The 14,081-nt window shown below is 36.1% G+C and overlaps 1 protein-coding gene across 50 annotated transcripts in view; it reads right to left on the bottom strand.

Moving 5' to 3' along the window:
* Positions 1-14,081, bottom strand: part of HMBOX1 (homeobox containing 1) — a 166,146-nt gene that overhangs the window by 45,409 nt on the left and 106,656 nt on the right. For all 50 annotated transcript variants that reach the window (XM_009455119.5, XM_054657318.2, XM_009455124.5 and 47 more), the window contains one exon: positions 1,451-1,561. In XM_009455119.5, the coding sequence (XP_009453394.1) occupies positions 1,451-1,561 (111 nt within the window). The remainder of the gene's footprint in view (positions 1-1,450; positions 1,562-14,081) is intronic.

The following is a 14,081-nucleotide window of genomic DNA, read 5'->3' as shown; positions in this document are numbered from 1 at the left end:
ATACACACATATATAAATCTTAACTTTTTTATAGAAATAAAGCAAATGTAAAATGTTAATAATATATATATATATATATTTTTGAGACAGGTCTCCCTTTGTCATCCAGGCTGGAGTGCAGTGGCACCATCTCCACTCACTGCAACCTCTGTCTCCCGAGTTCAAGCAATTTCTCTGCCTTAACCTCCCGAGTAGCTGGGATACAGGCATGCCCCACCACACCTGGCTAATTTTTGTATTTTTAGTAGAGACAGGGTTTCACCATGTTGGCCAGGCTGGTCTTGAACTGGCCTCAAGTGACCTGACCACTTTGGCCTCCCAAAGTGTTGGGATTACAGGCGTAAGCCACTGCACCCAGCCAAATGGTAATAATTATTATATCTAAGAAAGAGTAAACAGGTGTCTACTGTGTTAGTCTTTTGAATTTTCTGTACATCTGAAACATTTCAAAATAAAAACTGGGAGTCAGAATAGATTTTTAATATTATCGTAGAGGTTGATAGGTTCTTTTCTGTTTCATCCTGCCTGGACCATTCGGATTGAGAAACTGACCTTTAGGGAAAAAAATCTTATCACATACTTACACACAAAAATACATCTCTATGACATTCTTTATTTCTACCTCAGAGCCAATGCTATTATTATGCAATATTTCAACTAGTGTTTTAGTCTGTGTGCAAAGGCTTTGAGGCTGCAGCATTACAGAACGCAACCCAATCTTAAATTTACACATGAGGGCAGGCTCACTGTCACTTGCCTGTGTAAAGTATAGATTGAGATAGTCCCATAACTTCAGATTTCACTTTATAAAATCACCTGTTAGTATCTTGAATAGATCTTGCCTACTTCTTCCAACTCTAGACATAAATTTTTTTGTCATCTTAGTTTTCTTAAGATTTCATTCTGCTTTCCCAATCTACTGCTGCTCCTGGGAGTCATCAGGGCAGCTGCATCCTAAAGTCCAAAGATACATCCATTACCCAGGTCATTAGAATTAGAAAAAAAAAAAAATCATTAGCAGAGATCACTGGATATGGTACAGCATGAATTAAATAAAAATATTAAATTTACATTACTAATTCAAACAAGATTTGCAAAAAAAAAAAAAAAAGATACGGAATCTTACGTAGTTATGTAGTTGAAGAAAACAAAATCAGCCACTGAACATTCATGGTGTTCTTTCAAACTATGGCTAGAAATATCATATAACCTGAAAGCAAAGAGGTGTCTTAGGGGAAGGAGTGAATATGACTAGATAATATTAGACAATAAAATAAAATTTATTACAGTCAGGGTTTAGCTTTTACTGTTAAGAGTCTTTTTCTGCATAAAGCAACCATAGTAAAGTATGAAACTATCTTACTGAACAAGTTAGCACATGGAGTCATTAAAGTAATTCATTATATCTGTCTTGTTTCAGATGCAACAAATAAAAGGAAATGCTATTTACCAGGGTTTGTCTTCTCAAGTTGATACCATCGGTAAAATGCTCTTTTCTTCTGTTCACTCAGGTCTGATCCCTGCTGCAACAGCCAATGAGAGATCCGGCTCTGACTGATACCTATGTAGAAAGAGAAATAGGTTTTGGGGGGCACTGAAATTACAGTGAAATTAATAAAGGATCTTTTGGTTCTAGGTTACTGGGTGCTTTATTCTCTGTGTCCAGTCCATAAGGAAGTTGCAACCTGAGCAAACTATTATTGGATTCCTTTGTAAAGACTGACTGCACTGGCTAGGATATACTCAGAAATTATCTCTTCGACATCAAGGCAGTTTATTAATTAAGACCCGACAATGGCCTCTAAAATTAATCTCCAAAAAAGGTCCATGAATCTGAGATAAAGAGATTTCTAAAGTAAAAGCTATTTGTCAGTTTATTATATTTGTGCTCCTTCAATTACCACTGCTTTCCACTCCACCCCTAATTTAGAATAATAAAACTTTTAAAAGATATTGAGCAAAAAAGTCAAGTCAGCAAGTTTTGTTACTCATTACGGATATTGACCAAAAGATTTAGGGGCTAGGAAACAAAAGGTCATTGAAAATACTGTCTTCAATAAGGTTTTTTTTGGCTTATTTGTTAATTCATTTAGCCATTTTTAGAGTCATTACCATTAGTACAGAGAAGAATTAGCAGACTTTTAGAGTTATGTATGCTACAATATGACCTCTTAAGAAATCTCAACAGCTAAAGACATTTTTCCAACACAAGCTTTCCACAAAACTGAACAGAATATAAAGCAGTAGTTTTCTGCTATCTCCAAGAAGCTCTTGACAGCAATTACTTAGAAATGTAAAGAATCTCTACATTTGAAAGTAAAAAAGCATGTCTAAAACTTACTAGTATGAGAATCACATGCTCATTCTGGCCATTCATAGCTATTCCAAAAAATGAATAACTCAGTACAAACTGGCAAAAGCAAGTAACAACAGGAAAGACAAAACTGTCTTGTAAGTCCACAAGGCAGTTTCCAAAAGACCATTCAGCTACCAGAGAAGGTTACCTATACCTAAAACCTCCCAAGGAATTACTGAGGGTAACCGAATATTACTGAATATCACCTGTGTCGACCCGTCCCGTTTAAAGCTATAATGCCCAACAGGAAGAGTAGCTATCACACCCTCTAGCATCAGAAAAAGCAGGAGGTCCTGGGATCACATTTAACTCATTAAAAGCAAGCCCCTAGAGTTTCACACACTTAAAAACCTATGTCAAAAGAAAATTTGAGGAAATGGGAGAGGGGAGTGTTAAAAAAAAAGACTGTGAAGCAAAGTTCTCCGACTGGAAACATCTTTCTTTTTTTCTTTTTTGAGAAAGGTTCTCACTCTGTCTCCCAGGCTGGAGTGCAGTGGCGCAATCATGGCTCACCACACCCTCTCACCTCGGCCTCCCAAAGTGCTAGGATTACAGGCATAAGCCACTGTACCAGGCCCCACCACATCCAGCTAATTTCTTATTTTTTCTGTAGAGACAGGGTCTCACAATGTTGCCAGGTTGCTCTCGAACTCCTGGGCTCAAGTGGTCCTCCTGCCTTGGCCTCCCAAAGTGCTGAATTACAGGCACAAGCCACCATGCCCAGCCTGGAAAAATCTTTCAATTTCAAAAGGCAAAATTCAAACAGCTTTCCAAAACCTAAGTGATTATATTCTCAAATAATTCACACAGCAGTTTTCCAGTGGACTAAAGATTTATGTAATGTAGGCACTGTATGCCTCTTCTAAGAAAATGCAAATTATTCTGGATAATTAATTCGGCTTTCACCAAAAGTCTAGTTTCAGACATTATGGTTATTTTTTAATACTACTTTTTTTTTTCTTTGTTTTTTTTTTTGAAACAGAGTTTCACTCTGTTGCCCAGACTGGAGTGCAGTGGCGTGATTTCGGTTCACTGCAACCTCCACCTCCTGGGTTCAAGCAATTCCCCTGCCTCAGCCTCCTGAGTAGCTGGGACTTCAGGCATGTGCCACCATGCCCAGATAATTTTTGTATTTTTAGTAGAGATGGGGTTTCACTGTGTTGGCCAGGCTGGTCTCGAACTCCTGACCTCAGGTGATCCGCCCGCCTCAGCCTCCCAAAGTGCCAGGATTATGGGCATGAGCCACCGCACCCAGCCTATACTGCATTTTTAAAGGGTGAAGAAAACAACCACCATGAAATCAACATTGATTTTCATGTCAACAAAATAAAATTATTTTACATGGATTCTTCATATTGCTATCATACTACTCAAAACAGAAAACTTGAGAAAAATCAGTTAAGAAAAAATATATTATCAGCTCTGTTAACTGGTTCCAATATGAAATCTTCCTTAATCAGGTCATACATAGAACAAGCCTCAGAGCTCGCTAGACAACAGAACTGTCCAGGTTCTGGCTTTGGTATAGTGAGAAGAGGACAAAATCTCATCAAACGGACATTAGTTAAGTTAGAGTATATTTATATAACAAAACACTGGTAGGCTTTAAAATTAATGTTTTTAAAAAGCCATAAAAAAACCCAGAAAACTACAACAAAAAAGCAGAACCAACCAAACAAATAAAAAGCCATCAATACCAAGTGTTGGCAAGGCTATAGAGCATATACGATTCTCACACTGCTGATGGAAGGATAAAATGGCAGGGCCACTTTGGGAAACAGATGATAACTGCTAGAGCTGAACATATATATACTCTATGACCTAGCAATTTTTTTACTAGGCATATATCCCACAGAAATGTGCACCTGCTCAATAGAAGTATGTTCAAAAGAGACAAGAAGGCTCTTATAAACATTTCCATAATAGCCCCCAATGTGAAACAACTAAATGCCCATCAATAATAGAATGCATCGGCCAGGCGCAGTGGCTCACACCTGTAATCCCGGCACTTTGGGAGGCAGAGGTGGGTGGATTGTCTGAGGTCAAGAGTTCCAGAACAGCCTGACCAATATGGTAAAACCCCATCTCTACTAAAAATACAAAACTTAGCCAGGCATGGTGGTGTGTGCCTGTAGTCCCAGCTACTCGGGAGGCTGAGGCAGGAGAATTGCTTGAACCTAGGAGGCAGAGGTTGTAGTGAGCCAAGATTGCGCCACTGCACTCCAGCCTGGGTGACAGAGTGACACTCTGTCTCAAAAAAAAAAAAAAAAAAAAAATAGAATGCATCAACTGTGATAGCTACACATTCTGCTATAGACTACTATACTAAATAGAAAAAGATAAACTACCACTATATGAAACCACATGGATAAACATCACAAAAATAATGTTAACTGAAAAACTTACAACACAGACACACATACACAAAAGCCATACATAACTATATATGATTCATTTTAAATAAAGTTATAAAACAGATACGACTAATCTATAGGGATGGAAATCAGAATAGTAGTTACCCATGTAGGAGGGAGAAGGTTTCTGCCTGGGAGTTAGAATGAGGAAAGTTTATGTGGTGACCAGCATTGCTCTTTATCTCGATCTGGAGGGTGGTTATATGGGTGTCCTAACTTGACTTTTAAGTGTCCATTAAGCTGGACAGTTTTCTGTGTATATATTTAAATTTTAAAAAGTCGCCCCAAAAATGTTCTTAAAATTCTATGTAGTTTCAAAAAAATGAAGTAAATGGATATGTATCAATATGGAAAGATGCTCATGAAATAAATGAAAAGATATATTTTTATGAATATACAATGTTACATATTCTAAATTCTGTATAGTAACAAAAGCTAATATATAACTAAAGATATATAATATGAATTTAAAGTGGCAGATTCTTCCTACATTTCTATCTCTATATTGTTTTCTTAATCTTCCTATAAATATGCATTAATTATTTTTGGCTTTTCACCCTAAATACTAAATACAGAGCTTTATTGGTTATTTTACAAGCAAATAGTTGCAAAGAATTTCTGTCTTCCCCCTCCAATTCTACTCTCTGAAGTAAGCAAGGTTAGCTATTTACACATGTTGTTCCACAATTTTCTCTATGCGTAATTATTACTTTAATAAAACAAAGGAAGAAGATGGTGTTATAGAATATTCTCCTGTCTTGTCTTTTGTGTGAGGAAGAAATAAACAAGAATTTCTTCCCTCTAAATTTAATCTCAGTATTCATATAATAACGTAGAAAATAAGTAAAGCAGGTAATTTTTCCAAAAGAGGCACTGTAAACAAAATAAAAGCATAAAAGGACACGTTTTACAGTGATTTTTCTAAGCAGCCTGTTAACAGATGGGTAAGGCTCCTTGAACTCATGCTTTGAGCTGCTTTGGTCCTTCAGCTGAACACGGTCTCATAAGCCCTGGCAGCCTCTCGATACTATCAGCTTTGATACTTTATCTCAGGAGAAAATTTCCCTAACTTTCCCCCTACTTCCCTGCAGAAGAAAACGTCATTGCCCACAAGTTTTAGTTCCTCAAAACCTATCTTGTCTACCTCTGACAGGGCAGAGGAAAAGAAAAAATTTACATATAACCTTCACACATTGAGAGACTAAAACTAACCCCTGATTAATTTATTTCCAATAAGAAAGTTATCACATGGTATTCAAAGGAAGAAAAAGCCTTTCCAGCCTCATTCACATTATTTTCTGAGCAGCTCCATCAGGCTACCTGTTCCTCAAACACCACGCTCCCTTCCACTAGAGGGCTCTCCACCATAATCCTTTCTTGTCAGAATCTCCAATACCACAAATGTATGTTTAATTTTCCTTCCACTTCCTGAGGAGTGAAACCACTGACCACTCCCATCATCTTCCTCCTTGGAATGCTGGATACAATTCCAACACCACATCTTTTCAGTCGACTTCAGGGCTGCTTTGCTAGCTTCTTACATGTTAGTAACCCTCAGGATTCCTTTGGTCATCTCAATTACCAACAACATTGATTTAAAATGTCATCTAAATGCCAATGACCTCCAGGGTACCAGACCATTCTTTCAAACCATCTGCTAGATAGCGTCCATGAGATTTTCCCACAGGTCCTCAACACAGTCAACTTAATTCACTATCATCCTTAAATCTGTTCTCCTTCCTGTGTTCTCCATCTCAATTCTACTGTTCACTCTACTTTCCCCCCACACTCTTACATATTTACTAAATACAATCACTTTCTCTTCCTAAAATTATTTTCATGTTCTTTCCAATCCTCATTCCAGAAGTTTGGAATCTCAGTCTCTTTTGCCTGGACAATTGCAGTAACTATAAGAAAAAGAACAAACCATTTAAGATCCACAAAGTACAAAATTCTCAAAAGCTCCTTTTTAATTAGAAGATCATTTCACAATTGAAAAAATGAAATTTCCTTCTTCAAGCAATTTTCTACTTCAGAACTGCTATCATCTCTATAATTCGCCTTCCACAGTGCAAGCAGAATTATGTTTAAATTTAAGTTAAAGCACATATATGCATTGTCGACAAAAATTCAAATAATTCATAAATGCACGCAGATAAAATAAAAGCCCTTCCTCCACTCCCACCCCTTATTTCCTATCCTAAAGGTATCCTTATTTGGTGTGAATCCATCCAGACTTTCTACATGCATTTAATACAGAAAAATATGCATTCATATATATATATGTTTAATACAGAAAAATTTAATACAGAAAAATATGCATGCATATATATATATATATATACACACACACACACACACACACACACACAACCAGTTGTTTTAAAAACATACACTTGGGGTTATTCTACATATAATAAGTAACTTACTTTTCTCTAATATCTTAGAATGTTCTCATATAGTACATTATAAATCTTCATTCTAGTGGTTACAAGGTATTCTATACCATAATTTATTAAAACATGAACCTATTATTCGATACTGCAGTTGTTGTTAATGTTTCACTATTATAAATTATGATGCAATGACACTCTATGTACAACCTTCTGCAGACAAATAAATATTTCTCTAGGGCTGACTCACAGGAATGAAATTTTTGATTCATAGTTTGTGAAGAGCATTTATGTTTGTGACAAATGTCACCTAACTGTCCCCTAAAGAAGACTGTACTCTCACTCCTCTCCTACTTAGATAAAAAATGAAAAAAAAAAGACAAGACTGTACTCAGTTTTATACTCTAACCGTAGTATAAGCATGTTTTCCTACATTCTTACCATTACTGAATATTACAAAACTGTTTTGAAAGTCTGACTTTCTTTTTGTAAGCATAATACAAGTCCATTATTTTAAAAATCCTAAGCAATTCAGATGAAAGGGGAAAAATTAAGATAAAAGCGAATTTTAAAAACCACACACCCAAATTCTCACCCCTTAGAAATAAATACACTAATTCCAAGATCATCACTCCAAGCATATATACACACAGGACAGGTAGAAGTAATAACTGAAATGAAACCACACTATAGACAGAATTTTAAAATATATTTTAAAAGTAGTTTTATTTTAACACAGGATTTTTTTTAAACTGGAGTGAAAACAAAAGATCTGAAGTTTTGTAAATGTTTCCATAAGAGAAATGAGGTTCCCGAAAGAGTCCACTAAAGCAAGGTAAAAAGCATTATACAAAAACAGTGTATCATTGGGATGGATTTTTTTTAACATATGGGCAATATTTAATGGTTCCAAGCTAAAAAAGCTAAGGAAATTAGCAGACTGTGGTAGCTAACCTCCAAAGGGACCTCCAACCTCCAAATGATCCTTCTGGTCTTACTACCTTTGTGTAATCCCCTCCAACACTGCATCAGGGTTGCTCTGTGCAACCAACAAATGTGGCACAAATGATGGTCTATGACTTTTGAAGCTAGGTCATAAAAGACATTACACCTTCTGCCTTCGTCTCCTTCTCTCTTTCCCTCTCTCCCTCTCTCCCACTGCCCCACCCACAGATACCTAGTTGTGGGAAAAGCTAGCCATGTTATGAAAACACTCAAGCAGCCCTATGGAGAGATCCATGTGACAGAGAACTGAGACATTCTGCTAACAGCCAATGCAAGTGAGTCATCTTGGAAGAGGGTCTTCTAATCTCATTTAAGCCTCCAGATGACTGCAACCTCATGAGACCCCCTGAACCAAAACAACCTATCTAAGCTGCTCCTGAATTCCTGGCCAATACAAATTGAGTGACATAATAAAGGCTTATGTTACAAGATGCTAAGTTCTTAATGTTGCAACAGATAACTAAGACACATCCTTACACTCTAGTTCCCCAATCTCCATATTCCAGCCTTTGCACCCAACTCCTCATATTTAGAACATATTTTTAGACAGTCAGCATTTACATTCTGTTCTGAATTCATAGTTGCCACAGCTGTACACTCATGGTTATAGATTTAAAGATTTAAGATTTACCACAGAGTTTCTTAGTTCTTCCATTCCTAAACTCTTATCTTTTTGTTTTTAATTGAGTTATATTTTACAAACAGTAAAATTTTAAGTATATAGTTCAATGAGTTTTGATAAATATACAGACGCATGTGATAAATGTACATGATGCATGCTCAAATCAATTTACAGATTATTTCTATGCCCCTTGAAAAGTCCCTCTTGTTCCCTTTCCAGTCAATACCTAAATGCCTTGTTTTGTTTTGTTTTGTTTTGTTTGAGATGGAATCTCGCTCTATTACCGAGGCTGAAGCGCTGCGGCATGATCTCGGCTCACTGCAACCTCTGCCTCCCAGGTACAAGTAATTCTCCTGCCTCAGTCTCCTGAGTAGCCGGGATTACAGGTGCCCACCACCACGCCTGGCTAATTTTTGTATTTTTAGTAGAGACAGGGTTTTGCCACATTGGCCAGGCTGATCTTGAACTCCTGACCTTAGGTGAGCCACCCGCCTTGGCCTCCCAGAGTACCTGGATTACAGGAGCGGGCCACTGTGTCCGGCCAAAATGCCTTATTTTTAAATATAACTTTGGGTATAGATTTCTTCACAGAGTAGTTTTTAACAGCACAGGCTAATTGGTGCTGTATTTTTCAACCCTTGTATGTTTGTATGCTTGTCTCCATTTTCATACTTTGAGGACAATTCTAGAGGGAAAATTTTGGGGGCCAGCTTTCCTTCAAAATCTCTTGAATTGGAGTGACATCAGTGAGAATAGTGAAGTAAAAACCTCTGAAAAGCTACTCCTCCATAAAAGCAACAACAGCAAAATCTGCTGTTCCATAAAAGCACTGTCAACAATTGTCAGAATCAACTTCTTCAGAACTTTAGAAATTACCAAAGGCTTCCAACAATCCAAAGAGCATTTATTTTAAAAAATGCTGAATTTTGGTAAGAATAGCATGTGACATTTTAACTTGGCCTCCTCCCATGCCTGTCACACTATCATTATAGCAGACTTAAAAACCAACATTACTGCAATCACAGTGAAAACCAGGTGTGGCCTAGTAGCCACTGGAGGGGAAAGGACAGGTTTGGAGTTCCTCAAAACACCCTTCTAAGAGAACTGTCATTATTTGACCTGTCTGGCAATTACCTGGAAATCTTTATTTGCAAGGCTTGCTTTATTTGACCTGACTCAAGATCTCACTCAGTGTGAATAGCTTCTCTCTGAGGAGGAAAGACAGATGTGAGGTAATTTGTCGAAAACAATCAGTGGCAATAAGTTAACACTGCAGCTGCCTGAGGCAATGACAACAACTGATGTGAACAAGAAGCTGACCAAAATATTTCAACAGAGAAGTGGAGGTATGAGATGTCCATGAGAGTCTTCAAAAAGCTATGACATATTCCTAGGAATCTAGAAGGTCATGAACTTGTATAGGGCTGTGCACATGTATAGGGCTATGAAGATGTATAGGAAAGACCCGTGAAGGCTCGAAGCTCTCACCTCTGGCTGACCTTGAGACCTAGTACAAAGAGAAAGTGAAGGGTTACGCAGAATTATAAGCTGCCTGTCTGAGCATTAAAGGTATGCCCAATACACAGAGAGAGCCCCTTGACAAAAGCTGGGAGACTTATTGTTTCTAGAGATTTGAGGAAAATTTTACCTAATAATTAGCTGACCACTAAGCTGACAAGGAAGAGAGTTCAGCAGCTACATACCACAAAGAATAATAACTTTATAATGTTAAATCAGGAAATTCATTAAACAAACATCACCAACAACAGCAATAATAAATCCAAGGGAGGAAGGAATCTGATTTCCAGAGTTTCCACATTACTCAGAATTTCCAGGTTTTAAAACAAAACTTATGAGACATGCAAAGAAACAAGAAAGTATGGCTCATACACAGTAGAAGCAGTCAATAAGAAGTGTCCTAGAAGAAATCCAGATATTGAACTTAGTAGACAAAGATTTAAATTAACCATTTTAAAGACTAAAAGAATTAAAAGAAACATGTCTCAGGAACTAACGAAAGTATGATAAAAATGCCTTACCAAACACAGAATATCAATAAACAGACAAAAATTATAAGAACCAAATAGAAATTTTGGAATTGAAAAGTATAAAAAATAAAATGAAAAATTATCTAAAAGGACTCAACGGTAGATATGAACTGGAAGAAGAAATAATCAGCAAACTTGAAGACAGGTCAATGGATATGATCTATTATAAGGAACAAAAAGAAAAAAAGAATGAAGAAAATGGAACAAAGGCTCAAAAACCTGTGGGATACCATTAGGCTTACCAACATACACATATAATGGGAATCCCAGAAGAAACAGAGAGAAAAGTGAAGAATATTTTGAAAAAATAGTGACCAAAACTTCCCAAATTTGATGAAAAACATTAATGCACACATCTAAAAAGCTCAATGATCTTCAGGTAGGGTTAACTCAAAGAAATCCATACCTAGACACATCATAAATTGTTGAAAACCAAAGATCAACAGAAAAATCTTGAAGTGTCAAGAGAGAAGTGACCCATTACATACAAGCAATGCTCAATATGATAAACAGCTAATTTCTCATCAGAAACCATGGGAAGGAGACATTAAGACATTTTCAGATGAGTAAAATTACAGAAAATATGCTCTCAGCAGATGTGCCCTGTAAGAAATACTAAAGGCAGGTCTTCAGGCTGAAAGGAAAGGACATTAAGCAGTAACTCAAATACACCTGAAGAAATAAGAGTGACAGTAAAGGTAACTATGTAGGTAAACATAAACGAGAGTATAATTAAATATTTTGTGTCTATAACTCCTTTTCCTATTTTATTTATAAAAGAAAACTATATAATGCAATAATTATAATCTAAGTTGATGGGCACACAATATATAAATGTAATTAATAAGACAAAAATTAACCTATTATAGGAGAAATGTTTTTCTATACTATTAAAATTAAGTTGGTATTAATTGTCATAAATTAAGATGTTAATGGTAATCTCCAGGGCAATGACTGAGAAAATAGCTCAAAAAATATAGCAAAAGAAATGACAAGGGATTTAAAATTGTACATGAGAAAACAATCTAACACAAAAGAGAAAGTAATCAAACAGAGGAACAAAAAGATGAAACACATATAGAAAACAAATGGCAAAATGGCAGATATAAATTCTTCCTTATCATAATTAAATTAAATTTAAATAGATTAAAAACTCCAATAAGAAGACAGAGATTGGCAGAAACACAATCCAACTTCATGCTGTCTATAAGAGATACATTTCAGATTCAAAGACATAATTAGGTTGAAAGTAAAAGAATGGAAAAAGATATATCATATAAAAATAACCAAATGAGAACTTGAGTGACAGTTAAATATTAATGTAAGACAAAATAGACCTTAAGATAAAACTTGTTACTAGAAAAAATAAGACATAATAAAAGGCTCAATTAACGAGGAAGATATAACTATAAATGTACATATACCAAACAACAGAGCCCTAAAATGCATAAAGCAAAAACTGACAGAACTGAAAACAGAAAGAGATAATTCAACAATAATAGTTGGAGATATCAATATACCACTTTCAATAATAGGCAGAACAAATACATAGATCAACAATGATTATATGAACAACTATATGCCAACAAATTACATAATCCAGATGAAACGAACATAATTGTAGGAAAAAACTACTGAATCTGACTCAAGGCCCAGAAAATCTGAATAGAGTTACATAGCAAGTAAAGATATTGAATTCATAGTCAAACATCTTCCCACAAAGAAAAGCCAGAATGCTTTACTGGTAAATTCTACCACGCATATAAAAAATAATTAAAGCACATACACCCATTAACAACTCTTCACAAACTCTTCTATAAAAATAAAAAAGAAAAAAACACTGCTGACTCAATTCCATGAAGCAGTATTATCCTAATACCAAAATCAGACAAAGACACCACAGGAAAACTATAGACAGGCTGGGCCTGGTGGCTGACACCTGTAATCCCAACACTTTAGGAAGCCAAGGAGGGAGGATCACTTGAGGCTAGGAGTTCAAGACCAGCCTGGGCAACATAGGAAGACACCATCTCTGCAAAATAAAAATTTAAAGTTAGCAAGGCATGATGGCACACACCTGTAGTCCCCAGCTACTTGTGAGGCTGAGGTGGAAGGATCACTTGAGCCCAGGAGGTCAAGGCTGTAGTGAGCCCTGATGGTGCCACTGCATTGTAGCTTGGGCGACAGAGTGAGACCCAGTCTCAAAAAAAACTACAGATTAACGTCCCTTACATATGCAGATGTAAAACTCCTCAACAAAATGCTAGCAAACTGAATCTAACAACATATATAAATATAAAGGATTATAAACCATGACCAGGTGGGATTCATCTCAGGATAGCAAGGTTTACTCAACACATGAAAATCAATGTAATACAGTCACATCAATAAATGACAAAATCCACATAACTATTTTAATAGACACAGAAAAAGCATGACAAAATCCAACAGCCTTTCATGATATAAAATACTCAAAAAACTAAGAATAGAAGCAAACTTCCTTACCCTGATATAGGGTATCTATGAACAAACAACAGCTGACATCATACGTAACGGGGAAAGACTGAACACTTTCCTTAAGATCAGGAACAAGACAAGGATGTTTGCTCTTGCCACTTCTGTTAAACATTGTATTAGAGGTTCTAGCTAGAAGGCAAGATAAAGAAAGAAAAGGCATCCAGATTGGAAAGGAAAAAGTAGAACTACCTCTATTTGCAGATACATGATTTTGTATATAAAAAACCCAAAGGAATACACACACACACACACCCCATTAGAACTAACAAATGAATTCAGCATGGTTGCAGAATATAAGATCAATATACGAAATAAACCTTATTTCTATCCATTAACTATAAACAATCCAAAAATAAAATTCAGAAAACAATTCTACTTACAATAGCATCAAAAAGAATAAAATACATGGGACAAGTGGATATCCACATTAATATAATGTTCACATCCCTTTCTCACATCATATATAAAAAGTAACTCAAAGTGGATCAAAGATGCAAATGTAAGAGCTAAAAGTATAAAACCCTCAGAAGAAAACACAAATGTAAATCTGCATGATTTGGGAATAGGCAATGTTTTCTTAGCTATGATACTAAAAGCAAAAACAAAACAACAAAACAATATATACTTCATCAAAACTAAAAACTTGTGTGCTTCAAAGAACACTATCAACAATGTGAAAAGACAACCCAGCCTCCACCTGCTGGGTTCAAATGATTCTCCTTCCTC

Source organism: Pan troglodytes, chromosome 7, assembly GCF_028858775.2.
Source record: "Pan troglodytes isolate AG18354 chromosome 7, NHGRI_mPanTro3-v2.0_pri, whole genome shotgun sequence".
Lineage (NCBI taxonomy): Eukaryota > Metazoa > Chordata > Mammalia > Primates > Hominidae > Pan > Pan troglodytes.
Note: the sequence above shows the minus strand (reverse complement) of the source record. Positions and strands in the feature narration are given on the sequence as shown.